This window comes from Martes martes (genome assembly GCF_963455335.1).
Source record: "Martes martes genome assembly, chromosome: 8".
In the NCBI taxonomy this organism is placed as follows: Eukaryota; Metazoa; Chordata; class Mammalia; order Carnivora; family Mustelidae; genus Martes; species Martes martes.
In genome coordinates, this window is record NC_137895.1 from 12,404,013 (window position 1) to 12,431,163 (window position 27,151).

The following is a 27,151-nucleotide window of genomic DNA, read 5'->3' on the forward strand; positions in this document are numbered from 1 at the left end:
CCCCCCCCCCCCGTTCCTGGCAGAAGAAACCGAGACAGAAGCTAAGTCAGTGGCCGTGAGTTTCTGGTGAGCGAGCCTGTAAAGCTACTCAGAAAGCCCTGGGAAAACCTGCTCCAGACCCCGGCCCCTGGAATCTCACACTATACCTCAAACCTTCTTCTTGGGGCTTGGTGGGAAGCATTGTGGTGGAAAGGGTTTAAAAAATTGTTTTATGTGCACATGGTTTAAAACTGTTTTTAACCAGAGCCTCTGTTCAGATGGAATCCTATTTGAGCCCATAAAGGAACCCCACAAGGAAAATGGAGATGCTGTGGTTGAAGAGGCTGCCTGCTGGGGACTCCCCTCCCCCACCCGCTCCGGGGTGCTGCCTGAAGGGCTCCATGGACGACAGTTTGGAGAACGGCTGGTCAAGGTGCAGGACGGAGCCTGCTGGGAGTCAGGCACACCCGAACTTGCGTCCCACCACCATCTCCGATGAGCCGTGTGTGGCTCTGGGCAAGTGAGCTTATCTAAGCCTCCTCTGTGAAACAGGAAGAATGATACCTACCCCATGGGACTGCCGTGCAGACAGTAATTTTCAGACTGAGAGGGGCCCTCCCTGACCCACGTGGCTCTGACTCAGGCTTGTTTACCTGCTCAGGGGTTGGAGTGATGGGGGTGTCGCTGGGGAGTGCGGCCGGGATGGGCAGAGGGGTGGTGTGCTGGGTGGGGTCCCCTCCGTGGCTGGCGTCTGTGGCCACAGAGTTCTGCCCTGATGGCGCCTCTGAGCTGAACACGGTCTAGAAGACAGAAAAGGGGATCAGTGAGGCCGGTAAGGGAGGAGGGAGCCCCCCCGACTCCCCTTCCCACCGCTCCCACCAGCTGTGTCTCCTCACCCTCTGAGGTGTGTGGATGGGTGACAGCATGTCCAAGTCTGTCATCGGGAACTCCAGACCCTTCCTTCGCAGGTCCTCATAGACGGCCACCACACCTGTCAAGTCGGGCGAGCTGCGGAACGCGTCAGCCCAGGACTGAGAGGGGACAAGGGGACACGGCCAGTAACCTCTGCTCACCATCTCCCCTGCGGGCCTGCCCACCCGCCTGCAGAGCAGACATTCCCTTGCTGACTTGCTGGTCCTTGGACTTCGGTGCCCGGACAGCCCCCACCAAGCCAGGCCTCCCCACACTCAGAACCTCCAGTCAGCGGATGACCAAGACACCCCGCAGGACAAGCACACAGAAGCAAGGGGACACAGAGCAGCAACAGCGGGGGCACCTTTCTCCCCGGGCAGGGCCCGGAGCTCGGCCCAGCGTGCCTGGCCGCACTCACCTGGATGAGGTTGAGAACCTTGTCGTGCACGATGGTGGGCGGGTTGTTCTTGGGCAGGATGGTCCTCACCAGCACGCCCTCCACGAAGTCCTGGCTGGCCACCAGCAGGTGGAAGCGATGCCCGCAGTTCTTGACGCAGGTTTCTAAGACCTGGAGGCCGGGAGGTGCCCGTGAGCGCTCCTCCGTGCACCAGGGGGTTGTCCAGGACCCCCACCCTCGCACTCTGCCTCCATCCCAGAGGACAGGCTGAGTCCAAGTGGGGCTCCCTCAAGGGAGACCCTGGAACACGGAGAAGAGGGGACAGTGCCCCAATTTGGGGGCTGGGGTGCTGGCTAGCGGCCCCCTGCGGAGTGGCCTCAGTGCCTAGCCTGCTCTGATGCTATTTCCAAGAGGACCACGGCCCAGAGGGAAGGTAGCTCTCCAAGTGGAAACCAAAGTGAACTTCTGTAATCCTATGGTGACCCTGCAGCCCCAGAAAGAAAGGAGCCGGGCTTCCCTCCCTGTTCCTGCTCCCACTCATCAGCAGGAGGTGCCTTGTTCTTCCGGGGAGCTGGATTCCCGGATGTAAGCCCTGCTCTCGTCTCCATCCCAGCCCAACCCCTCCGACAGCCAGGATGCCCACTCCCACCTGGCTTGTCCTCAGCCACTGGCATTTGCTTTATGTTCATTTTTCAAGGTCCCAAGTGCCAGTCAGCAGCACCTGGTGGCCTGCCAGGCTTTCTGCCCCGCCAATGTCTGGCTTCACTAAACTTCTGTGTCACCTGGCAGGTCTGGTGCAAGCTTTCCATGTCTGGTTCTAGAGGGATGTGGGCCTCAGTGCGTCTGCTCCCCGTGCCCACAGGCTGGAGGGAACTTTTCTAAACCGCCCCTCTTGCCACTCTGCGTCTGCTGGCACTATAGACAGTACAGTGCTCTCTCTGCCCACAGACCTTTCCTTCCCAGCCCTTGGGAGAGGAGTCGCAGGGAGGCTGGAGTCCTCCTGGGCCTGGGGGACATGTGGTTCTACCACAAATGGACAGATGGACGGATGGGGCACTCACCGTGAGAGCCAGCATCACCTCATGGAAGTTCTTATTCCCTACGATTCTCTTCTTCACTGCTCGGAAGGCATCTTTGGGACTGGGCAGAGGGACAAAAGGAAGGATGTATCAAACTCACTGGGCTGCCCACCTAAGATCAGAAGACACTGGGACACGGGGATGGTTTTTATTTATGTCTTCCCTGGGTCTTGCTTCCTGTTGAACACATGGGTTCTAATCACAACAGAAACTGCCCGTCCCACCAAAGTCCTCCTTAGATCCTAAATACTTGGCAGAGATTCTGTGTGTCGACCCTGGACCCACAGCACCGGTGTGACAATATGAAAAAAATGCAAAACTGTGTGCTCCCACCCCAGACCCCTGCCTGGACCAAGCTCTCAGGGAGGCCTCCAGGGGCCCCCATACATACTGAGGTCTAAGAACCAGTCAGCTGCCGGCACAGAGTCCCAGTACCCCATCCTGGCCACCTCCTCCCTCCACCCACCCTTCTCCTTGGCTAAGCAGCCACACGTGCTGGCACAGTGCTAGGCCACGTGCTCCAGGGAGACCCACACCAACGTGGGAGAGAAGAGCCTACAGTCCGAGTGGGTGGGTGTCGGGGAGGGGGGCTCAGGGGAGTCCTCTCTGAGGAGGTGGCATCACAGCTGGGTGTGAAGGACCAGATGGAGCCAGCTGTAGGGGGGCAGGGCAGGGAAGTGGTTCAAGCGGAGGGAGGGAGGGAGGAACCAAATGGAGGCCCTGTGGGGAGGCAGAGGGAGAGGTTTGGAGGGTGGATACACCTAAGTGCAGGGGGAGCCCGGAAAGCCTTGGCAGCTGCCTGCTCCCCTTGCCCCATCTGTTGCCCATACTGACTCACCCCTGCATCCCGCCCTTCGGACCTGTACAGGTGAAATCCACGTTGCCCTGACTGCTCTGGCCTAAAAGCCTTTTGGCCCCCAACATCCATGTCCACCTGGTGAAGGCACAGCTAAAATCTGCCTTGACCAGGACTCTTTCCCAGTCCCCCATCTCCGTGTGCACTGCCACACAGCACCCACCCGGGGCTGCCGGGCTAAAGAGGCCAACTCCGGCGGGGGCGGGGTGGGAATGGGGTCCCCTTTTGACACTCTGCCTCCCCAGAGCCCAGCTCGCTACAGGACGTGAGCAACATTTCCTAGGCCACTGAGTGGCCCTCGGGGGCCTGTCCTGCTGTCTGCCAGGCATCTGCCTGTTCGGTGTTGAGTCCGTCAAGGGCAGGTCAGGGAAGGCAGGAACCCTGACATGGGTCCCCCAGCATGAGTGAAGGCGGCAGGCAAGGTGGGGAGGTGCCACGGAGGCCTATCAAGGCTGTGACCAAGGGGACATGCACCATGGTCCCTGACACGGTGGGCTCCTGTACGGAAGTGTAAGAGCAGTTTTCAACCCTGGGGCCCCTCTTCACCCTCAGGACTTCTCACCTGTGGCCACTTCAGCTCTCTAAAGGGACTTGTCTCCGCTCCTCACAGAGTGGCCCAGAGAAAAGGCATGGCCTCCGGAATCAGAGGTCCCGGCTTAGGTGCCTTTGCTGTGGGCCCCTTGTGTTTAGTAACCAGCTAGAATCACAGAGCAGATGACAAGGAGGCCACAGCCCATTGAGGGGGGGTGGGTAGACCAAAGACTCAAGTTTAGATGACAAGCTTGGGGAGGCCAAGGGTCACATCCACTTTGCTCACTGCTGGGTCCCTAGTGCCTCATGCAGTGCCTGGAACACAGAAGTGCTCAAATCAACAGCAGGCACTTGAACCCAGACGTGCACGAGTCCCAGTTCCTCCAACATTTACAAGGGAACAGGGACTTGCTTCCCTGAGGACGCCCATGAAGCCCTGAGGCCTTCTTTGGGGATCTGTGGGCATTTCTTTTTTTTTTTTCTTTCTTTCTTTTTTTTTTTTTAAAGGCTTTACTTATTTATTTGACAGACAGAGATCACAAATAGGCAGAGAGGCAGGCAGAGAGAGAGAGGAGGAAGCAGGCTCCCTGCCGAGCAGAGAGCCCGACTCGGGGCTCAATGCCAGGACCCTGAGACCATGACCTGAGCCAAAGGCAGAGGCCTAACCCACTGAGCCACCCAGGCGCCCCCTGTGGGCATTTCAGCCCTCCTACTTTCATTGTGGTGATCCTGCCACCATCATCTGCCCACCACTCTCTAGCTTACTTACAGGCGGCCAGGAGCGGTCCCAGTGTTCCCTACCAGTGGCTTGGCAAGTCCACCGAGCACCACAGTGGATGCTGGAAGTTGCCTGCCTCCAGCCAAACCCTCTCCCCACAGAGCACTGCCGGGCTGAGAGGGACCTCGCAGGCCAAGCGGATCATCCCAGTGAGAAATGCAGACGCAAGTGAGAGGTCTGCTCTGGGTGTTGATTCTGATTTTCCTGAACAAAGGCCTTGTCAGGCAGTCCTTCCCAATCACTGTGGTCTTCACACCACATTCTGCCCTTCCTGGGTTTTCCTAAGAAGGACAGTGACCCTGCTTTCCTTCTCTGCTCCCCACAGGACCTTGGGCTTATTGCTGGAAGAATCTGAAAGAGCTTTACCTCTGACAGTAAAGACCTAGGGAGGAACAGCGATTTGCCCAAGGTCCCACAGCTGGTCAGTGACAGCTAGTCAGAGACCAAGCGCCCAGGGCCACGATGCCCCCTCCATGGCACGTGCCCTGGGTGACCTGCGTACCGGAAATGTTCAGCAAAGGCTAACGCCGATGGGCTCTCAATTCTGCTTTCCTGTCACTGCCTTTTCAGTGTGCCCTGACCCAAATCTTAAGGAAACGAAAGTCTGTTCTTGCTCACAGAGAAAGCTGGGAGTTCCCCTGCCCTTTCCAGGCCACAGAATGCAGAAAGGTGCTTGGGGCCATGTCCCAGTGCCTGGGCTGCCAGCTGGCCTTATCCCAGGAGGATGTGGCTCAGGTGACATTCTAAAAGGTCCAGTTGGTCAGGCTGCCACTGAGACATACACGTGGGCTGGAAGTCCCCAGGGGCATCTCTCTCTCTCTCTCATCAAACTCATGACAGGGCTGGGGGCAGATCTTGGTTCCCAAATGCCTATGACACCACACTGCTGCCTAGGGTGGGACTCAGATGACATTTGTCGCCCTCCTGGCACCAAGGGCCACCAGCGGGGTCTACTTGTGTGCCACAGCAGGGGCAGGCTGGGTTGCTGCCGGCCGTGCGCATGCCCCACCCCGGTCTCCCGTGCGGGCCTCACCCTTCCTCCGTCTCGTTGATGATGTCGCAGATCTCCATGTTGAGGGCCCAGTCCTCGCTCTGCAGGGAGCCATCTGTCGCCTTCTCTGTGGAAGAGAAACCCCAAGTCACCCAGACAGACAAACTCAGCTGTGTGCCGGGCCAGGGCGGGAAGAACCAGGGAGGAGGAGGATGACGGATGGTTTCTGGGCACCCAAGAAGGGCCGTGAGGGTGCAAATGGCTACCTACCTTCCTGTTTTGTCATTTAATGTGTTTTCTGGCTACACTTTATCTCTGTGTTATTTTTACTTTTTAAAAATTATGTGAAAATGCACCAGATATTAACCATCTTAACCATCTTTTAGTGTACGGTTCAGTGGCGTTGAATACACTCAAGTGTCGGGCCATCATCCCCGCCGATTTCATCTTCTAAATCTACAGCTCTAATGCCCCATTCTCCTCTCCCGCAGCCCTGGTACCACCACACCACCGTCTTTCTTTCTTTCTTTTTTTTTAAAAGATTTTATTTATTTATTAGAAGACAGCGAGCGAGCATGAGCACGAGGGAGGGGAAGAGGGAGAGAGAGAAGCAGACTCCCCGCTAAGCAGAGAGCCCGATGTGGGGCTCGATCCCAGCACCCTGGGATCATGACCTGAGCCGAAGGCAGATGTTTAATGACTAAGCCACCCAGGCATCCCTCCATTACACTGTCTTTGCAATTCTGACTCCCCAGATACCTCATTACATGGACTCGTACAGTACCTGTCACTTAATTCTCACGGAGCCGGGAGAGCCACTGTCCTCTGACCACTGAGGCGGCCTCAGCTCAGTTCACCCACCCAATGAGTGGGGCCAGGAATCCAGCAAACCCAGCCTTAGGGTGCTAGTTTCTGACATGACGCTGTGGAGATGGTGTTTTGTTCCATTTTTGTAAATCAAACGTTCGTTCTTGATTCTCTATCAACTTTTGGCAATCACTCACATGGTTCAAAATGTAAAAGGTTCCAAAGTGGCACACAATGGAGACTAAATCCATCTGCCTGCTCTGCTCCAGGCCCACATCCTAGGGGCCCAGCGGGACCAGCTTCCTCTCGAGCCTCCCGAGACATTACCTACGAAGCGAAGGGCCCAGTGTAGCTGAAAGCTTGACTCCCTTACCAGCAGCCGGCCTGGCCTTCCCCTCTGTGCTGGCTTCTGTCTGAAGACCGGATGGATACCCATCGCCCCACAGAGCTGCCCCCAGAGAGCACAGTGATGCCAGCGAGATATCTGCGTGGCTCTTGCCATGAAACAGGTGTGCCATAAGTGTGGCAGCTCTTTTCTTTTACATACGGGTGAAGGTTGCGTCCCATAAAATTGGCCATTTTAAAATGCACAATCCAGCGGCACTTAGTGCTCTCACATTGCTGTGCAGTCGTGACCTCTGCCTAGTTCAGACTGGGCGGAAGCCAGGGTAAGATGTCCGGGCCACAAAAGACTCCACTCCAAATCTGCTAGAATTCATATAGGAATTCAGTAAAGTGTCAGGATATAAAATCAATGCACAGAAATCAGTTGCATTTCTATACACCAACAGCAAGACAGAAGAAAGAGAAATTAAAGAGTCAATCTCATTTACAATTGCACCAAAATGATAAGATACCTAGGAATAAACCTAACCAAAGAGGCAAAGAATCTGTACTCAGACAACTATAAAGTACTCATGAAAGAAATTTAGGAAGACAGAAAGAAATGGAAAAAGGTTCCATGATCCTGGATTGGAAGAACAAATATTGTGAAAATGTCTATGCTACCTAAAGCAATCTACACATTTAATGCAATCCCTATCAAAATCCCATCCATTTTTTTCAAAGAAATGGAACAAATAATCCTAAAATTTATATGGAACCAGAAAAGACCTTGAATAGCCAGGAGAATGTTGAAAAAGAAAGCCAAAGTTGGTGGCATCACAATTTCGGACTTCAAGCTCTATTACAAAGCTGTCATCATCAAGACAGTATGGTACTGGCACAAAAACAGACACATAGATCAATGGAACAGAATAGAGAGCCCAGAAATAGACCCTCAACTCTAGGGTCAACTAATCGTCGACAAAGCAGGAAAGACTGTCCAATGGAAAAAAGACAGTCTCTTCAACAAATGGTGTTGGGAAAATTGGACAGCCACATGCAGAAGAATGAAACTGGACCATTTCCTTATACCACACATGAAAATAGACTCAAAATGGATGAAGGACCTCAATGTGAGAAAGGAATCCATCAAAATCCTTGATGAGAACACAGGCAGCAACCTCTTCGACCTCAGGCACAGCAACTTCTTCCTAGAAACATCACCAAAGGCAAGGGAAGCAAGGGCAAAAGTGAACTATTGGGACTTCATCAAGATCAAAAGCTTTTGCACAGCAAAGGAAACAGTTAACAAAACCGAAAGACAACTGATGGAATGGGAGAAGATATCTGCAAACAACATAATCAGATAAAGGGCTAGTATCCAAAATCTATAAAGAACTTAGCAAACTCAACACCCAAAGAACAAATAATCCAAACAAGAAATGGGCAGAAGACATGAACAGACACTTCTGCAAAGAAGATATCCAGATGGCTAACAGACACATGAAGAAGTGCTCCACATCACTCGGCATCAGGGAAATACAAATCAAAACCACAATGAGATACCACCTGACACCAGCCAGAATGGCTAAAATTAGGGGCACCTGGGTGGCTCAGTGGGTTAAAGCCTCTGCCTTTGGCTCAGGTCATGATCCCAGGGTCCTGGGATCGAGCCCCACATTAGGCTCTCTGCTCAGCGGGGAGCGTGCTTCCCTCCCTCTCTCTGCCTGCCTCTCTATCTACTTGTGATCTCTCTTTCTGTCAAATAAATAAATAAAATCTTAAAAAAAAAAAAGAATGGCTAAAATTAACAAGTCAGGAAATGACAGATGCTGGCGAGGATGCGGAGAAAGGGGAACCCTCCTACACTGTTGGTGGGAATGCAAGCTGGTGTAGCCACTCTGGAAAACAGCATGGAGGTTCCTCAAAAAGTTGAAAATAGAGCTACCTACGACCCAGCAAACACTACTGGATATTTACCCTAAAGATACAAATGTGATCCGAAGGGGCATGTGCACCCAAATGTTTATAGCAGCAATGTCCACAATAGCCAAACTATGGAAAGAACCTAGATGTCCATCAACAGATGAATGGATAAAGAAGAAGTGGTATATATATACAATGGAATACTATGCAGCCATCAAAAGAAATGAAATCTTGCCATTTGCAACAACGTGGATAGAACTAGAGGGTATTATGCTTAGCAAAATAAGTCAATCAGAGAAAGGCAATTATCATATGATCTCCCTGATATGAGGAAGTTGAGAGGCAACATTGGGGGTTTGGGGGGTAGGAAAGGAATAAAGGAAACAAGATGGGATCAGGAGGGAGACAAACCATAAGAGACTCTTAATCTCACAAAACAAACAGAGGGTTGTGGGGGGGGGGGAGGGATAGGGTGGCTGGGTTATGGACACTGGGGAAAGTATGTGCTATGGTGAGTGCCGTGAAGTGTGTAAATCTGGCGATTCAAAGACCTGTACCCCTGCGGCTAATAATACATTATATGTTAATAAAAAAAAATACTGTATTGCAAATTTGAAAGTTCCTAAGAGAATAAATCTTAAAAGTTTTCATCATAGCAAAAAAAATTTCATAATTATATATGACAATGGATGTTAAGTAGACCTACTGCGGTGATCATTTCACAATAGACACAAATATTTAACCGCTATGTGGTACACCTAAAACGATTATGTTATGTGTAGTTATAAACCTTCATTTTTCTTTTTTTCTTTCTCGGTTCAACATTTCCTTTCTGTCCCCTAATGGGTCTTTTTGTCTTTTCTATGATGAAATCAGCCCATTTTGGAAGCTTCTGTTCTAAATTATGGTGGTAATCAGAAAACTCTCTAAGCTTTTCTTTATACCTCAGGAGCTTTTTCTGCTTCTGAGATAAGTGACAAAGGAGTTACACAAGAGCATTTAAAATTCTTTTATGGCAGGGCTGGGGGGGTCGTAGGAGGTAGGGAGGGAAAAAATGAAACAAGGTGGGATTGGGAGGGAGACGTAAACCATAAGAGACTCTTAATCTCACGAAACAAACTGAGGGTTGCTGGGGGCTGGGTAGGTAGGGAGAGGGTGGTGGGGTCATGGACATTGGGGAGGGTATATGCTATGGGGAGTGCTGTGAAATGTGTAAGCCTGACGATTCACAGACCTGTATCCCTGGGGCAAATAATACATTGTATTGTTAATAAAAATTTTTAAAAAAATTCTTTTATATTAAAAAAAAAAAAAAAGATGTCCGGGCCAGTCAGCTCCAACATTCTTGAGCTCTCAAGACCAGGGTCACTCCCCTCTGAGCTCTTCTAGAATCCACCCTCAGGCAACCCTGTTTGTTTTTAAGTAGGTTTCACACCCAGTGTGGAGCCCAATGTGGGGCCTGAACTCACAACCCTGAGATCAGACCTGGGCTGAGATTAGGAGTCAGAAGCTTGACTGACTGAGCCCCCCAGGCGCCCCATTAAATAAGCTCCACCACAGCACAGACAGTCTGGTCTCCTGCTTTTTGGGGCCAATATTCTACCACACAAATCACGCCTGGCTGGCACACACTGTACCCTAGTTAGGACTCTGGGACAAGACAGGGCTGGTCAATGTGTGTGTATGTGTGTGTGTGTGTTGTGTGTGTGGTGTGTGTTTGTGTTTTACGTGTGTGTGTGTTTTAAGATTTTTTATTTGACACAGAGAGAGAGAGACAAAGAGAGTGAGTGTGTACAAGCAGGGGGAGCGGAGGCAGAGGCAGAGGGAGAAGCCGGCTCCCCGTGGGGCAGGGAGCCCGATGTGGGACTTGATCCCAGAATCCCGGGTGAATGTTTTAAGGTTCAGGGAGTAAAACCCTTGGTGTCCTGACGCTGGGCGCTCTCCAAGTCCCCCCTCCGTCACAGCCCTCTCCGCTGCCTCCCACACCTGGCCCTGCAGGCAGTGCCCCGCCAGCACGGTGCCGTCACCCATCTACCAACAGCACCCGAGGGAGCAGGCACGTGAGGCTTGCTGTCCCGCGTGACTGTACAGCCGTCCTGCACGGGAGGCCCTCTGGCTCTGTTCACACTGAGAGCTGAGGTTCGGGGGGGGGGTGCGAAGGGACCCCTTACTTGCTGTACAGCTCCCCCTGCATCAAGCCTGCTCCAGGCACCGGGGACGGAGGCAACGGTGGACCAGACACATGCGGTCCCCTCCCTATGCTGCCCTGAGGGGCTGAGGCGTCCTCTGAGCCCAGGCCCTGTGACCAGGCAGGCAGGCCCATCCTGCAGGACAACATCGGGGCTGGGCTGGCAGTCAGCTCCCTAAAGCTGTGGCTTCTGTGATGTCAGTTTTGAAACTGGCCTGACCTCGGTTCCACCTTAGGTCCTGCGGACAGACGGATGCTGGTGGGGGTGCTCAGGGCACAAGCCAGGCCCCTGGGGCATCCAGGGAGGGACCCCGTGGCAGGACGGGGTGCTCTTCTCCCTAGACTATGGCTGGGGGAGGGGATGAAGAAGGATTCCTTTAAAAGGGCTGAAAGGTGGGCGCCGTAATGCCACAATGATGTCCTGAGTGTGGCTTCTTTGAGTCACACTCCCCACCCTTGGGGACTCACACACTTACTGAGCCATGTGGGAAGAACTGAAGAGAGCGGGACAAGTGCCTCTCTGGGCAGAGGGAGCCAGGCTCCCCTCTGGAGAGTCCGGGGGATAGTGGCTTATCAAGTATGTGGAACGTGCTGCTCCTTCAGAAACCACACCTCCGCGACCCCCAGTCATGTGGGCCAGAGGACGGTCATCCCTGGCCTCTGGCCACCATGCTCTGCCCACTCCGGCTCCTGACTCTATCCTACCTGATCCCTTCTCGCCTTGCCATCTGTCTGCCTGGCCAGCCACCGGTCTCCTCCTTGGCCTCTTCCCCAGAGGCCACTGCCTCCGTCCCTCCTGCCTTGCTCCTTCCCCTCCATGGCCCCTGCTATCCAGGACGGACCTTCCTGAGACCTGGAAGTGACCCTGTTCCTCCCATGCCCCCAGTCCTCCGAAGGCTCCCGAACCCCAGGCCCGGCCCACACGCCCTTCCTCAGCAACGGTGCTTTAACTGCCCAGCTGGCTGCTGATACACGAACACGGCTGAATCCTCCCAGCCCCACGCGGTGTGCATCGCGGCCCTCATCTAGCTGACGAGGGAACGGAGATGCAGTGAGGTCCCGCAGTGGTCGGCGGGGGAAGGGAGCTCTGCCGTCCCAGGAGCGTCCTCCTGGCCCCTCCTCCCGGATCCCTGGCTCCACCGGCAGGTCTCGTTCCTCAACTAGACCCTCCCGGCGACCTCTGAAGATGAGGGGCACCTCTCTTCTCCTGGGGCAGGATCAGAGTGGTTTTAGAAGGGATTCGGGTCATTCTGGAACGGCAGGCATGCTGGTGAGGGGCAGCTGGGCTATGTACGAGGCAGAGGAAGGCCATGGCAGGGAGTCGGGCAGGGGTGGGTGAACCCGGAGCACCAGGTCTGAGCCCGGGCCTGACAGGGCTGACAGTTCTCCAGGCCCGGCTGCCAGCAGGGGGCAGAGCCATGCCCAGAACAGTCTGCTAGGGCATGGGGCGGGGGAGGGGGGTCCTGTCAGCCTAAACAGGGAGAGGTAGAGGAGGAAGTGGCAGAGGGGACACAAGACCCACCCCGGCCATCTCAGCAGAAGAACAGTGTGTCCAGAGCAGCCAACTCCCTGCAGGTGTGGGCAGAGTTTTCAGACTTCCTTAATGAACATTTCCACGGGGTCGGCATACTCCATCAAAAGCAGAAATTTAAACCCACAGGAATCTGGGGATATCCGTTTTGTTTTTGTTTTCAACCACAAAAGTAACCCAGCTTGCTATTTTGGAAAGGAGGAAGAAAAACACTGGCAGTGGTGACCAGTTCCAGGAGAATGATAACCGGCTTCCCGCCCTCTGGGCGGTGGGTGGTGACCGTCCACGTCCCGGGCAGCTGTGGGGCTCCTGTCCCCAGCTCCCGAGGACGCCAGGCCCTGCAAACCCCCTTCAGGCTTCGGGGCTGCCGTCTGGGGCCGGCAGCCCTGTGGCCATGGATCACGGGGCCCCGTCTGCCTGTCCTCTCCATGTCAGGCTGGGTGCAGACACCACCTTCCCGGGAAGACTCCAGAGAGGCGGCCTGGTGCGGCTCTGGAGTGGGATGAGTCTAGCCATTGGTCCTAACTCGGGGCCTGCAGGCCTGCGTAGTCTCTGTTTTCTCCCCTCGGAGACCCACCGCCTGCCTTTAGGCGCTGCGACTTTTCAGCCACACAACGCATGCACGATGTCAGGCAAAGAGCAGGCCCTCGTAGCTGTTAAGCACCGTGGCTGTGACCTGGGCCGAGAGCAGGCAAGTGTGGCCCCAGAGACATGCCAGCTCCGGGTCCCTGGTCCCAGCCTGCTCACTCCCGGGAGGGTTCCGAGCAGCTGAAGACTGTGGCCTCCGCGGCTTCTTCCGCTGTTTCAGAGAAGTCCGCGTCTGGGGGGGCTCCGTGCCATGCACTCAAAGCCCACTGATCGTTTGCTCCCGCGTCAGCCTTGAGGGGAGCGGCCGAGAGCCTTCTCCCACCACCCTGCATGTTCCAACAGTCACTGTCACCAAGTCTGGGAATTCCAGCTGCTCAAGGCATCTCTGAGTCGTCCCCAGTTCTGTCATCACTGTGGCAGCTCTCAGTCAGGCCCCGTCACCTCCCCCAGGCCGGGATGTCACCGCCACACTCGTTTCTTCAAATATAAACCCAGCTAGTACTTTCTTCCATCTAAAAACTGTCCAGGAGCCCCTCACGCCCTCAACTGCCTGGGCGTCAAAAACCTGAACTCTTCAGGGCAGAGAGGGACGTGTGGGACTGCCCTCAGCCACAGCTGGCTGTCTTCTCCTCCCTTTGGGGCCTTGTTCCTGTGTGCCTCTGGGCTTGTGCCCGGCATGCCTTTCTTCCATTTGGTCAGGCACCTGTGTCACGGGTGACGATGACAACCATCACCACCAGTGACTGGACACTCCGTAAGCACCATGTATGGGACTCAGCACTTGGCACAAACCCCTCACCATGCCCTTAAGAGGATGAGTAAACTAAGGAGCACAGAGAGGTCACTGACTTGCCCATGGTCACACAGCTTATACACTGCAGAGCAGAGATTCAGACTCAGCGAGGTCTGGTTACCAAATCCATACTCTTAACCACTATCTTCTGTGCCTCTAGAACATACTCAGTGTTTGCTGTCATCCAGGCACCCAGGAGATTCTGGTGAGCAAAACCAAGCAGCTCCTGCCCTCAGCACATTCACGGTCTAGTGGGAGGTCACAATCGCCATCGCAAAGGTGCAAGGGATGTGACAGAAAAGACAGGGCGCTGAGCTAAGACAGGGTGTGAGATCTCACATGCGACAGAAAGAAGGAAATGAGCCGGTTCATCTTTTAAGGCCCAAACCCCAGTGCCAGCTCCTCAGTGTATCTGCCAACGGGGTGGACTGTGTCGCTGTGACCTGGACCGTCATCCCATAGGGTGACAGTAACAGCAGGAGTAATAGTGACAAAATGACTGGCATTCACTGAACGTCAGCTTGTGCAAGCTGCTCTGTAGGCGTCCTCTCGGGTCACCTCCCCACAGTCCCTACCACGGAGGGGGCAGCTGAGGTCCCCTGCCCAGAAGGGGAGGAGCGTGCGGCTCTGATCCCCTGTGCCTCTCACTCTGCTCGGGCCCTTCAAGGCCTTACCTCTGCTGGGCCAGAGACTAGAGGCTCCTTTGGCGTCTGTGGAAGGCCAATGGCCCTCAGACTGCCTTGTTGCTTGGTTCAGCTCTGAGTACCGGCCCCCTCCCTCCCTGCCCCACCTGCCCGGATATTGCACACTGTCTTTCTGCGACTGTAAGCCCCCTTCCCCCTTTCCACTTTGAACCCCTCTCATATTGGGGTGGCTCTGACAAACGATGGCCTGACAGCTCAGTTGGGGCGGTTTTTTTCTTTTCATTCTCCGTGGTGTCTTAGGTTCAATGAAATGTGGTTTGTAAGCAGTGGGGGATGGCCTTAAAGGCCAACGACAACCACAGACCTGTCCTCACCCTAGGCTACGACCCAGCCTGGGGCAGGCTCCAGACCTGGTGGGGAGAGACGCAGTCGGAGTCAGCTGCCTGTGAAAAAACAATGACGTGGCGGGTCGGCTCCAGTGGCTAACCATCTTTCCATTGGAAACACCACCCGCTCATGCCACTCGAAGGAACCAGTGATCCCTCTGCAGACTTCCTTCCAGGCTTTACTGTTTCAGGGTTTTAAAAAACACATTTATATACTTTTATATACTGGTACTGTGACTATGGCTTGTTTGTTTGTTTCTATTTTTTATTTTTGTTTTTTTTTAAGATTTTGCTTATTTATTTGACAGAGAGAGATCACAAGCAGGCAGAACAGCAGGCAGAGGTGGGGGGAAGCAGGCTCCCCGCGGAGTACAGAGCCCGATGCGGGGCTCGATCCCAGGACCCTGACATCAAAGGCAGAGGCTTAACCCACTGAGCCACCCAGGTGCCCCTGTTTGTTTTTAAATAAGAATCCTATTCCTTAGCTTTTAGAGATACACTGAAATATTTATGAGTGAAATGATAGGACGTTTGGAATTTGCCGTCAGTAATACCCGCCCTCTGTTCACTTCCCTACTCCCTACCCATCCGCATCTGCCTCCATCCCCTGCCTGGTGCCCCTTAGCCCACTCCCCCACCCTTCTACTTGCCCTCTCTCTCTTCACCTTCTTCCTGCCCATCTCCCTCACATCCACCTCTTTGCCCTCCCACGACATTCTTGGAGCCGTATTATTTGTCCCTCTGTGGCAGGTGCTAGAGAGGCAAAGATGAACAGAACCCTGGTCCTAAAGCGGTCACGGATGACAGCCGGACGAACATTTTCAGAGCTAAGTGACATGACTAAGGCCATGGGTGCTGGAGAGCCAGGAGATGGGGCTGAACGCCCGCAGAGGGAATAGGGAAGGTCTGAGCTGAGCACAGAGCACAAGGTGCCGGGCTGGGCAGGGGGGAAAGGAGGTTCTCAGGAGAGCAAAGGCACTTGCTGAATGAATGAATTGATGACGGGTCATGGAGGAGGTTGGGAAGAAGAGGAGAAGAGGGGCTTGCAGGCCAGTCTCAGGCACCTGGGGACAAGTGACCCGAGGGACGGAGAAAATCCCAGGGAGAGGGAGGCAGTCGGAGGAGAAAGGCGAGGCTGCTGAGATAGAGGGAAGTAAGCCAGCGGCCCAGGATGGCCCATCCCCAAAGCAGGCACGGACCGGTGCCAAGACCCACAGTGGCAGACACTGTGCAGTCGACCCAGCGGCCGTCCTCCCTTCCCCACTCAGGATGTCAGTACTGTTCCCCTTTGCAGCACCTGCTCTAGAAGCGGGCGAGCAACCCTGTTCTGGTCCCTGGGGGGAAGAGGGCTGTCTTCTAGGCTGTGGTGGGGAGACACATCCCTTCTGGAACACAGAGGCACAACTCAGGGAGGAGAAAGCCTTTTCTCCCCTTCTCCTTCTTTCCTCTCTTCTGGGAGGATAGCAAGGAAACGTGGTGCCTGCAGCTTGAGCCCAGGTAGTGACAAGCTCAGGACAAACACCTTGGATGTTTAAAGACACTGTTGAACACCCCAACCCTGCAACTTCAAACCAAACTCGGCTGTGGGACCTGAGCTAAGCTGGGCCGCCCCAGGGCTTGGCGGGCAGGACTCAGGGTGGAGACCCAACCCAGACCTTCCGTCCACGCCCGGAGGTCCTGCTCCTTTGGGGCTCTGTGCTGTGAGCGGGCCCACCTCCCAGGAATGTTTCCTGCCTGCCTCCCCACCTTAAATCGTGCTCCTGAGCCCAGCTCAAGGTCAGCTCACCACGTGGAGCCTGCCTGGACCCCCTAGAGGGCCTGCTCCTTCCCTCCTGGGGCCAACAGCATTTTCACAGGCCCCAACTGTTAAATTCTGCTTGGTGGGGCTGTTGAAAGAACTGCAGAATTGATTTCTTTTGTTTCTGTCTCTCCCATTAGGCTTGTGAGCTCAAGGGTGGAGATTATCACCGCTCAGGAATTCGGTACATCAGACGAGACCCGGCCCCTGATAAACCTGTGGTTCATGTTTCTGAATAACTAACTGAATGAAGGATGAGGTCACACACACCGGGATAATAAGCCTTTGTCACACTTTAATTTAAATGTAATACTCCCACCCTTCCGCCTCCATTGATCCCTTAGAAGCTATTGTGTAGAATCTAATCTTTCTCCCAATTGGCAGTCCTTTGACTACTTTTTTTTTTTTTAAGATTTTATTTATTTATTCACAAGTAGGCAGAGAGGCACGCAGAGAGAGAGGAGGAAGCAGGCTCCCTGCTGAGCAGAGAGCCCGATGATGCGGGGCTTGATCCCAGGATCCTGAGATCATGACCTCAGCCGAAGGTAGAGCTTTAACCCACTGAGCCACCCAGGCGCCCTTTTGACTACTTTTTGAAAAGATTTATTTGTGGGGGCCTAGGTGGCTCAGTTGGTTAGGTGACTGCCTTCGGCTCAAGTCATGATCCCAGGATCCTGGGATCAGGTTCCGTGTCAGGCTGCCTGCTTCTCCCTCTCCCTCTGCACGCTTCTCTGCCTGCTTGTGCTCTCTCTCTGTCAAATAAATAAATAAAATTTAAAAAAAAAAATAAAAGATTTATTTGTTTTAGAGCGTGAGCTCAGTGCCTGAGCAGGGGGAGGGGCAGAGGGAAGAAGAGGGAGACTCTCCAGCAAACTCTGAGAAGCCCAACATGGGGCTCGATCTCACAACCCTGAGATCATGACCTGAGCCAAAATCAACAGCCAGAGGCTTAACCGACTGAGCCACCCAGGCGCCCCTCCTTTGAATATTTTTAAAAAGTACCATGTCCCCCCTTAATCTGTCCTCTACTCTAACGTCCTCAGTTCCTGTGTCCGTGCCATCCTAGACGTGATCTCTAGAGCCCTGCCATTCTGACCGATCCCGCTGGGGTGCAGGCCAGCTCAGCAATCCTTCTGGAAATGCAGCAAGCGAACTCACTCAGCTGCCCACACTGGATACTGTATTTGTATTAACGTTCTATGACTTTGTTAGATATTTATTAATTCCACCCTGTGGAGCTGACTCCTACAGAATTTGTCCTTGTGAAAGGCACTCACTCTCCACCGGCCACAGCACTCAGCTTTTCTAGTCTCCCCTGCAGCTAGAAATGGCCAGGTGACGCAGGTCTAGCCAGCTCCTGGGCAAGGTTCTGCTCCCCTGGTAAGAGGGGCAGGGCGGCTGGCCCGTTCACCTCAGTCTCCTGCCACACAGGGACAAGTGACAAGCATGAGGATAAACCAATATGCTAATGGGGGTGGGTGGGGGAGAACTACAGAAAGAGCCATTACAAACAAAATCATTCTAGATGGATCCAGACATTGTCACTCAAAAGGAAACCCAGCACCCTCCTTTCAATTCTAAGGGGAAGCAATGAGGTGAAAAAGTTAGAAGAGTGGGATCTGGACAAAGACAAATCCCACTTTAAGTTGTGACTCACTGGCTGTGGGACCCTGAATGAATTCCCCTTTCTTTAAAAGAGTATTTATTCATTTATTTACTTATGAGTAAACTCTACCCCTGACGCGGGCTCGAACTCATGATGCCAAGATCAAGTGTTGCCTGCACTACCGACTGAGCCAGACAGGCGCCCCCATCCTGACTGAATTCCTTAAACTCTCTGTACCTCAGTTTGTCCCCTGCAGAATGGGGATAAAGTAAACATTCACCTTCCAGGGGCCATGAGAGGAGGAAATAAGAGAATGCATTTCAAGTGCTGAGTATCCTGCCTCACGCACATTGATCATGAAAACAAATGTTATCGACTACCAAAATACCAATAAAAAAAGTTTGAACATTTCAAGCACTCCACAAAATAGTTTTTTTTTTTTTTTTTTTAAAGTAGGGTCCACATCCAGCATGGAGCCCAACATGGGGCTTGAACTCATGACCCTGAGAGCAAGACCGGTGCTGAGATCAAGAGACAGATGCTTAACCGACTGAGCCACCCAGGCGCCCCAAACAAATTAGATTTTTAAATCACATACATAGAGAAGCCATTTCTTCTCGGCCAGCAAACTGTCTCGAGGCCTACGCCCCAAATGAACAAGTCTCTCCAGACCCAGCATGGAAAGTTCTACCGGTTTCCTAAGCTGCTGAGCCATCCTTCCTCAAAACGCTGGCTCCCTCTCTCCTGCCATTCTGTAACCACAGGCCACAAGAGGAACTCTAAAATACCTTACCGAGGGCATTACTTCTGCAACCCACAATTTTGAAGTTCACGTAGCTAACTATAGCAGCTAACTGAAGAACAGCTTCGGTTATGAGGAAGACGGTTCGGTAAAACTGTCCGGGTAAGAGGGAGCAAGGCCGTGAAAGCAGAAGTTTGACATGGCTGGCCAAGGGGCCTGTGACATTCTTTTCCCTTCTTCTGTGAGTGTAAGAGACATTACTGACGACACCCTCTCCCCTCCCTCAGTCCCTTCTCTCATCATCTCTCTTTACCTACTGAGAGAAATTTATTTTACTGGATTGGCTCCTGTGAGTGTGGAGGCTTGGCAAGTTCAAAGTCTGCAGGGCAGGCCAGCAGGCTGGACACCCAGGGAACAAAGGCAGCTCGAGTCCAAAGGCTGTCTGCTGGGGGAATTCTCTCATCTGGGGAGGCCAGCCTTTCTTCTATTACAACCGTCACTTTGTTAGACGAGGCCCACCCACACTATGGAGAATAATCTGCTTTACTCAAAGTCTACTGATCTCATTTGAAAAATACCTTCACGGAAACATCTAGAATAATATTTGACCAAATATCTGTGGCTACCATGGCCCAGCCAAGTTGACATATAAAGTTAACCACCCCAGAGTTTATACCACATCAATGCAAACAAGTTGCCATTGAACAGGGGACTCCTCTGTCACTTCTTAGATTCTGTGGGTCTGAGCCTCATGCAGTCTGGAGGATTCTGTTCTCTCCTCCTCTCACCCTCATCCCTGGCTCTTCCCTTCCCTCCTCCACCTCCTCCACCTCCTTCATCAGGAGCAAAGCCCAGATCCTCTCCATGGATCTTACAAGACAGTTTGGCTCTCCATAGTGCTTTTCAGTGAGCTTCCCCATGTTTGCGGAGGCAGGAGTCTCTCAAAGCTTTTGTCATTTGCCTGGGGGACACACAGAAAGGGCCAGAAAAGGGCAGAGCTGGTGCTGACACCAGATCTTCTAAGGCAGGATCCCAGTTCTGACCTTGTCCAGACTGCTGTCATCAGAGTGACCAATAGTGCTACACAGCATACATTATTAGGTGGGCTCAGGGGCAAACGTGGACATTTTTAGAGGTGCACAGTTACTTTAATGTGGAAGAGAAAAATAAATACGAATTCCTTCATGATTTCATGGATAGAATTACACAGGATGAGGTCATATTAAAAGCGGTGAGCCTGGGGTGCCTGGGTGGCTCAGTGCGTTGAAGCCTCTGCCTTCAGTTTGGGTCGTGGTCTTGGGGTCCTGGGATTGAGCCCCACATCGGGCTCTCTCTGCTCAGCGGGGAGCCTGCTTCCCCCCTCCCCTCTGTCTGCTGCTCTGCCTACTTGTGATCTCTCCCTCTCTCTGTCAAATAAAAAAAAAAATCTTAAAAGTGGCGAGACAATAAAAGGAAAACGCTATGAAAATAAAATGAAAGGTGGCACAGGGCAGACATAAATCACTAAAGGTGTTGTATGAGGGACAGAAGCCTGCAGAGTGCTGGCCTAGACATAGACCTCCTTGGTAAGGTGGTAAAGAGTTAACTTGTCCTGCATCCCCGTTTCTCATGGGAGGGGAGGGGGGGTGGCCCCATGCTAATTAGAAGACACTGAAGGTTTTGTTTGTTTGGGTTTTTTTCTAAAACCAGAAGAGCGGAAATCCGGCACTTTACTCTTATTTCTTTGAGCTCAGTGAGGGAATAAAACCTATTCACCAGTTCTATCCCCGGGGTCAGGCAGAGGCCTTAATTCCCAAGGAAGAATGGGATCCACCTCACAGCCTGAAACCCGACCTAGGAAGGTGGCTGCCATCAGCCAGTGACTGCTCATTGCCCAGGGACAACACGGCCAACAAAGGAGCTGCACTAGAGCCACAGCCCTGGGTTGATACCTTGACTCTGCCACGAATTTACACTATGCCCCAGCAACGATGGTAACGCCAGTAAAGAAATAGCAGCAGCTAACAGCTATGGACCCTTACTGTCTGGCAGGCATGGAGCTGCGTGCCGCCCAACACGGCCAAACGGCAATCCCGAGGGATATTGTGTAAAACATTCTTATTTTACAGTTGTGAAACTGAAGCACATGGAGGTTCTGTAACTCACCCCAGGTAACAAAGCTGGTGGAGGCTGAGCCAGGACTCAGACCATCCGGTGGGATTCAAGGGCTCATCCTGGATGCCTTACCACGTGCACCACACAGCTGGTTGACCCAAAGCCCTTTCCAGGCATTGTTCCCTGTTGTCGTCTAGACAGAGACGTGGACTAAGTTGGCTCCAGCACTTAGAGATCAGGGACTCAGAGCTTTAAGACCTGAGGCCCACTCCGCACCCCCCCCGCCCCCACCAACGCTGGGCACACTGTGGGAAGTAGGAGGGATTCAGACTCGGGAGGCCGAGGACAGGAACATCCTTAGGCATCCATGACGTGGGGTTCTCTGGGACCCCACTCTGGGGAACGGTGCCTTCCATCATCCTACATCTGGCCAGCTGGTCTGATCCAGGTCAGCGAACCAGGAACGCGTGGGCCAGTTAAGTCTGCTTTTGTATGGCCCACAAGCTAAGAACGGTTTTCACATTTTTAAATGGCTGAAAACAAATCCAAAGAGTATTACTTCATGACATGTGAAAATGATATGAAATTCACATTTTAATGCCCACGATCTGACTGGAACACAGCCATGCCTATTCGCCTGCACACGGTCTATGCTGCTTTTCTGTTACAATGGCAAAGCTCAGTGGTCACAACAGAGTCCACAGGCCCACAGAACTGTAGACATTTACCTTCCAGCCCCTTCCAGGAAGTTTGTGAATCCTGGGCTAGTTGTTCCTGGAAGCCACTGCGGGAATCCTCCTGACAGCCTCCCTCCCTCCGGCCTCTACCTTCGCCCTCCGGCAGCGGGGAGCGAGCAGCAGCAATGCAGGGGGCGAGGGCTGCAGGTGCAGACCCCGAGTTCCACTCCGCTGACATCGTTCTCTGCCCTCCAGTCTACAGAGCCGTCCTGCCACTCCTCTCCAGGTCCTGCCACTCCTCTCCAGGCCATTAGTTCCTTTCTTCCCTCCAAGGCCTGCCCTTCCCTGTCCTCATCCGTCCCCTGGGCTGTTCCTCCTCGGTGCTCTGACGCAGAGGGAGAACGGTAGCATGTTGCAGACAGGCTGTGGGCAATGGTGACGGGACGTGCCACAGTCAGGAGCGGAACTGGAGCGGGGCCCAGGTCTCCTGCCTCCCAGCTTGCTGTTCCCTCGACATCGCTTGAGCAGCGAGTCTGGCTTCCAGGTCCTCTCTCCCAAAATGGCCCTCCAGAAGGCCCGAGGTGTTCTCTCTACTAACACCTGCGGTCTCCCCTCTACGACTCCTTCCTGTAGCTCCCCTGGCTTGGCCTTTGTGGATCCAAGGGCAGCACTGCCTGCCTTCTTCCCCTCTCCTGTCCGTCCCGGGGCTCGGCTTAGGCTCGGAGCTCCCTGGCATGTCCAGCAACCACCACCTCCAGCCCAAGCACTGGGGGCTGGTCCTCGGGGACTACCAGCGCTGACAGCGTCTGCTGCATGCGGCGTGCTTTCTGGGTCAGCTGGGTCTCTGACTCAAAGTGCCAGGGAAGAGCTGACGGTCAGAAACGGGCAATGGGCTTCTTGGGTTGCCTTCTGACTTCTGTCTATAAAACAACCCCTAGGATCTGTCCTTTGGGGATACCGGAAAGGGTTTTGAAATCCTTGCAAGGAGAGAGTTGTGTCAACACCACCTCATACTAATGATCTGGAATCCTTTCAGCCACAGGCTTCTGCTCCGGAAGGTCTCCTACCGAATGATAAGGTTGAGTGACCCGGCAATGCGCACGGACTCACGTATGTCCTAATCAGCAAAGCTAATCTGTGGGTAGAGCAGTAACTGTGGCACTTGGAGGGCTGGACTAATATGAATTCCGAATATGCACTGATCGGCCAGATACAGCCTGGTGAGGGGTAGGAGAGGATGGGGGCTCTGGATCCCGACCCCAAGCAACTGCGAAATGCTATGTTCCCTCACACTTACTTTTGTGAAATGCAAAAAATAGCAAAACCTTACAGCATCACCGTGAATGTTTTGTTTTTTTTTAAAGATTTTGTTTATTTGACACAGAGAGAGCGAGCGACCCCAAGCAGGGGGAGTGGCCGGCAAAGGGAGAAGGAGAAGCAGGCTCCCCACAGAGCAGGGGGAGCCAGATGTGGGACTTGAACCGAGGACCCCAGGATCATGACCTGAGCCGAAGACAGCTGCTTAACCAACTGAGCCACCCAGGCGCTCCTCACCGTGAATGTTAATAACCAGACATGGTCCCTGGCACATGGTATTTGCTCCCAAGATCTTATTCTTTTTCTCCTTTCTTCCCTCCTACTATGGGGCCAGGGGCCATGCCAGGTGCCATAGGTCCTGACCAGTGGAGGTCCAGTCCCTGCTCTCAGGAAATCTAGTCTAGCTGGGGAGACACAGACACACAAATACTACACCATGGGCCACTGCTCTGTTAGCGTGCGATGGTGGAAATGATAAACACAAGGATGAGGACAGCAGGAGCTAATGTTTCCCGCGCACTCACAATGTGCCAGGCGCTCTTGGGGGAAGGGAGAGTGGCCTGCTTCATTCTCAGCACCACCCGGAGAGGCGGCTGTGGAGCCTCAGAGCCCAAAGGCAGAGAGTGAGGAAGCCCAAGGAGCGGGGGAAATGCAAGGGCACGAAAGCAATGGCTGGATCTGAAGCGGTCAGGAAAGGGGTCAGGGAGACCTAAGGGAGGAGGTGACCATGGCTGAGCGCTGGAGGCGGCACACTGGAGCAGGCCCCCCGGGGCAGAGGGAGCACCAAACACGGTGCTTGGGTGCGTGGGAGGATGAGGCCTTTGTGAGTTGAGTGACACTCAGCCCTGATAAGCACCACCGGGACTCGCTGTGCTCGGGGATGTCAACTCTACACGGCCCTACTCGCAACAAGGGGATGGAGGTGGCAGCCTGGAGGTTCTTTTCCTCCTCCGGTTTACAGAACTACCAGGTCACCAATCATCACCGGCAATCTGCAGTCCTTCCCTCTCTTTCTCTCAAAGAAACATATGGAATACCGAAGGCATTTACTCAAATGGCAGCTATTCTTCATTTAGTTCTACTTTTAGAGCTTCTTCAGCTTTGGTTCAAATATCATGGGTTCTGGGGGGTTCATCACAGCTTCACTACCAATTCACTGGGGGCCCAGGGAGTCAGAGTCTCCTCCTGTGGAAAATGAAGGGGATGGGGTAAAATGGAGCTTTTCAACACGGGGTTTCCAATCCAGAGGCATTAGCATCGCCTGGCAATTTGTTAGTGATGCATATTGTAGGGCTCCCTCCAGACCTACAGAATCAGAAACTCTGCCTTTAACAAGTCTTCCAGAGTATTCTGAGGAGAACCCTGAGTTAGAAGACCCCCAGGGTAAGGACCCTTCCAGTAGTAAAATTTGGTTTGGGCTCTAAGCTATCATAACAGTAGTATTTTCTCTGGGCAGACTATTTCTTGTGACAGGCAGGCAACCCTCAGGATAAGAAGAGAAACTCTTTTCTTTGACAAGCTAAGGCCCAGAGTCCAGGTGAGCTTTTCTAGAAAGGTTCAGACAATGTGGCTGACTTTGAAGATCAGATTTCTTTCTTTCTTTTTTTTTTTTTTTTAAGTAAGAAGTCTCAAAGTTGGCATGTGATGAAAGCAGTGGTATCTGTTTTTGGAGAAATAAAGATGAGGGGAGAGCCCTTTTCTCTTTTCAGCTCCAAAACAATGACTCATTGCCGGGTGTGTGTGGCCGGGAGCGGCAGGGTGTTCCTCAGAGGGCAGCTTCCCCTCTCTGGGCCAGGAGCTTTCTGGCCTGGAAAGAAATCCTGGACTTCCACCCCTCTCTTGGATAAATTTGATTATAAAACCTCAGAAGAGCCACAGATAGCTGTGGTGCCAATTACATGGCAGAGCTGGGTTGACAGTGAAGTGGGTTTGGCTTCCAAGACAGTAAGAATGGAAAGAATGTCTAAAAGTCCCAATTTTCCTAGTCTGGACTGAACACTAACGGCCATCAAGAGGATGAAGGAAGAATTTCACAGTACTGGCCACAGTTTCCTAATTCGAGCGGCCGGTCCAGACTGCCCTTGGGGAAGTGTGAGCAGTTAGGGCCAGGGCCTGTGGTTCTTCCCTCTGTTGGTGCACAGCAAGGAGAACCTGTGACATCCACCGCTCAGCTATTTCCAGAGATTCCCGACCCTCACTTGGTACCTCAGTAACAGAGGATGAGTATTACCACTTTATTTTATAGAGCAAGGCCTTGTGCCAGGCACGGTTCTAAGTACCTCACAATTATTAACGAGTTGAACCTTCACAACAACCCCACAAAAGCAGGGACCATTAGTATACCCCTAATTACAGGTGAGGAAGCAGAGAAGAAGCAACGTCACAGAGCTAGTAAGTCTCCCGTCCGCAGGGGGCAGGAGAGTCAGGATCTGGGCTCTAAGTGAGCCTGTGCCTCGGGCCAGGGTGCTTGGCCCACCCGGCCACCGAGAAACGAGGGAGGCGGAATCAGGTGGTTCTTGAGGTCGCTTCCAGCTCGGGGAGTCTGCGACCGTGCGGCCGACCTGCTGCTGGTCTGGCAGGTTCGCCAGCGTCTGGCCGGGCCCCGGGCGCAGCAGGGTGGCCTAGCCGGGTCCCCGCAAGTCGCCGGCCCAGACGCCAAGCCCTGGTCTCCTGGTCCCGAGAGAACGGACTTAGAGCCCTTCTCCGGTATCCGTGTCCCGAGAGCCCGGCGAGCCAGGAGGGAGTGGGCAAGAGCCCAGGCGCCACGACCCGGGCTGGGAAGGCGACGAGGGACACAGGCCAGGGGCCCCCAAACGGTAAAACCAAGCAGCCCCTTCCACCCCCAAAACTTTCTCCCTGGATTCACAACCCCAGCAGCCACTCATTGGCTGAGCCGCGGCCGCCCGGACCCGCCCTCCCTCTTTAGCTATTGGCTGGAGTGGGCATCCATCACAAGTCGAGGCTTCTTAATGGACCACGGCTTTTGTCAATCAAGGTAGGCGGGAGGCTGGGCGGGGCCAAGTCGGGGAGAGACGCGCTAGCCTCGTTCCCCTCCAACCTCCCTCGGGAGGGTGGCTTGGGACCTGGAGGCGCCCCGGGGGACCGAGGCCGGGTGCGGGGCCCTGCGGCGGGGCTAGACGGGCCTCCGGGGACTCACCGATGCGCTGTCCCACCGGAGAGCTGAACGGGTTCCCCAGGAGAAAGTCCATCGCCGCGGCTGCCACAGCCACCAACCGGGGGAATCAGCTGACAGCAACCGCCAGCGCCGCCGATCTGTCACGTGACGTGCCGGACGGTCCGCGAGGAGGCGTCCGTGGAGGCGGGGCGTAAGGGAGTCGAGCCTGGCCACAGGCCCCGCCCCTAACGTGGAGGGTAGGGCGCCGGGAGGCGGAGGGCGATGACCTCACTGCCACTCATTCGGCGTCTGCGGACTCTACGCACTGCGTAGGCTTGGGGCGGATCGGGGGGGCGTGGCTTGTAGATGCCACGCCCCGGTGTTTTTTTAAGGGCGTGACCTACCACTCGAGCGCTTGTGTCAAGCAGGGTGTCAGAGCAGGGAAATGACTCGGATAAGGTTACGTAGCAAGCTCAGACCAGTTCTCACTCTAGTGACCTCACCAGACTACAATGGGGCTGACAGCATCGTCTGGCTTGTTGTCTCCCTGCCCTGATAGAGCTCTTCCCATCTGATGTCCAGGCCTCCCTGCGGCAAGTGCAAGTTGCTTGTCCCCCACATTCGCTTATCTCAAATTGGAGGCCAGCACCAGGGGACTGCTAGCCCTTGACACAGAACCAACCCAGTGATCTGCAGCGAGGAATGGGCTAGAGCCCAGAGTGGCAGAAAGCACCCAGATGTAGCTACAAGTGGGGCCTGGGACCCATCTCTACCATTTACTGTGTGATTCGGGCGGCGAGCTTCCATTTTCTCCAGATGCTGGAATTAGATCAAGGACTGTATAACCTTTCTTATTTTTTAGGTCACAGGCTCCTTTGAGAACTTGAAGAAAACCACCAACCTTTCTGAAGAAAAAAGGGCAGAGATACAATTAAACTTCGGGGACTTTCTGGGGTCCCCAAAGTACAGCAGTAGACCCCAAGTTAAAAATTTCAAGAATCTCAAAGGCCTTTCCTAGTTTTAGGATTTTAAGATCTTCTTCAACCTTCCTATGTACCAGGTTTTAGATATTACACCCACATATTAGATCAG

The 27,151-nt window shown here is 53.6% G+C and overlaps 1 protein-coding gene across 2 annotated transcripts in view; it reads right to left on the reverse strand.

Moving 5' to 3' along the window:
* Positions 1-26,370, reverse strand: part of TOM1 (target of myb1 membrane trafficking protein) — a 43,275-nt gene extending 16,905 nt beyond the window's left edge. For both annotated transcript variants that reach the window (XM_080810188.1, XM_080810187.1), the window contains exons 1-6: positions 26,102-26,370; positions 5,566-5,650; positions 2,350-2,428; positions 1,310-1,459; positions 876-1,010; positions 633-779 (exon numbers count right to left, since the gene is read on the reverse strand). In XM_080810188.1, coding sequence (XP_080666314.1) covers positions 633-779; positions 876-1,010; positions 1,310-1,459; positions 2,350-2,428; positions 5,566-5,650; positions 26,102-26,153 — 648 coding nt within the window. In that variant the 5' untranslated portion in view covers positions 26,154-26,370. The remainder of the gene's footprint in view (positions 1-632; positions 780-875; positions 1,011-1,309; positions 1,460-2,349; positions 2,429-5,565; positions 5,651-26,101) is intronic.
* Between the last annotated feature and the right edge of the window lie 781 nt (positions 26,371-27,151).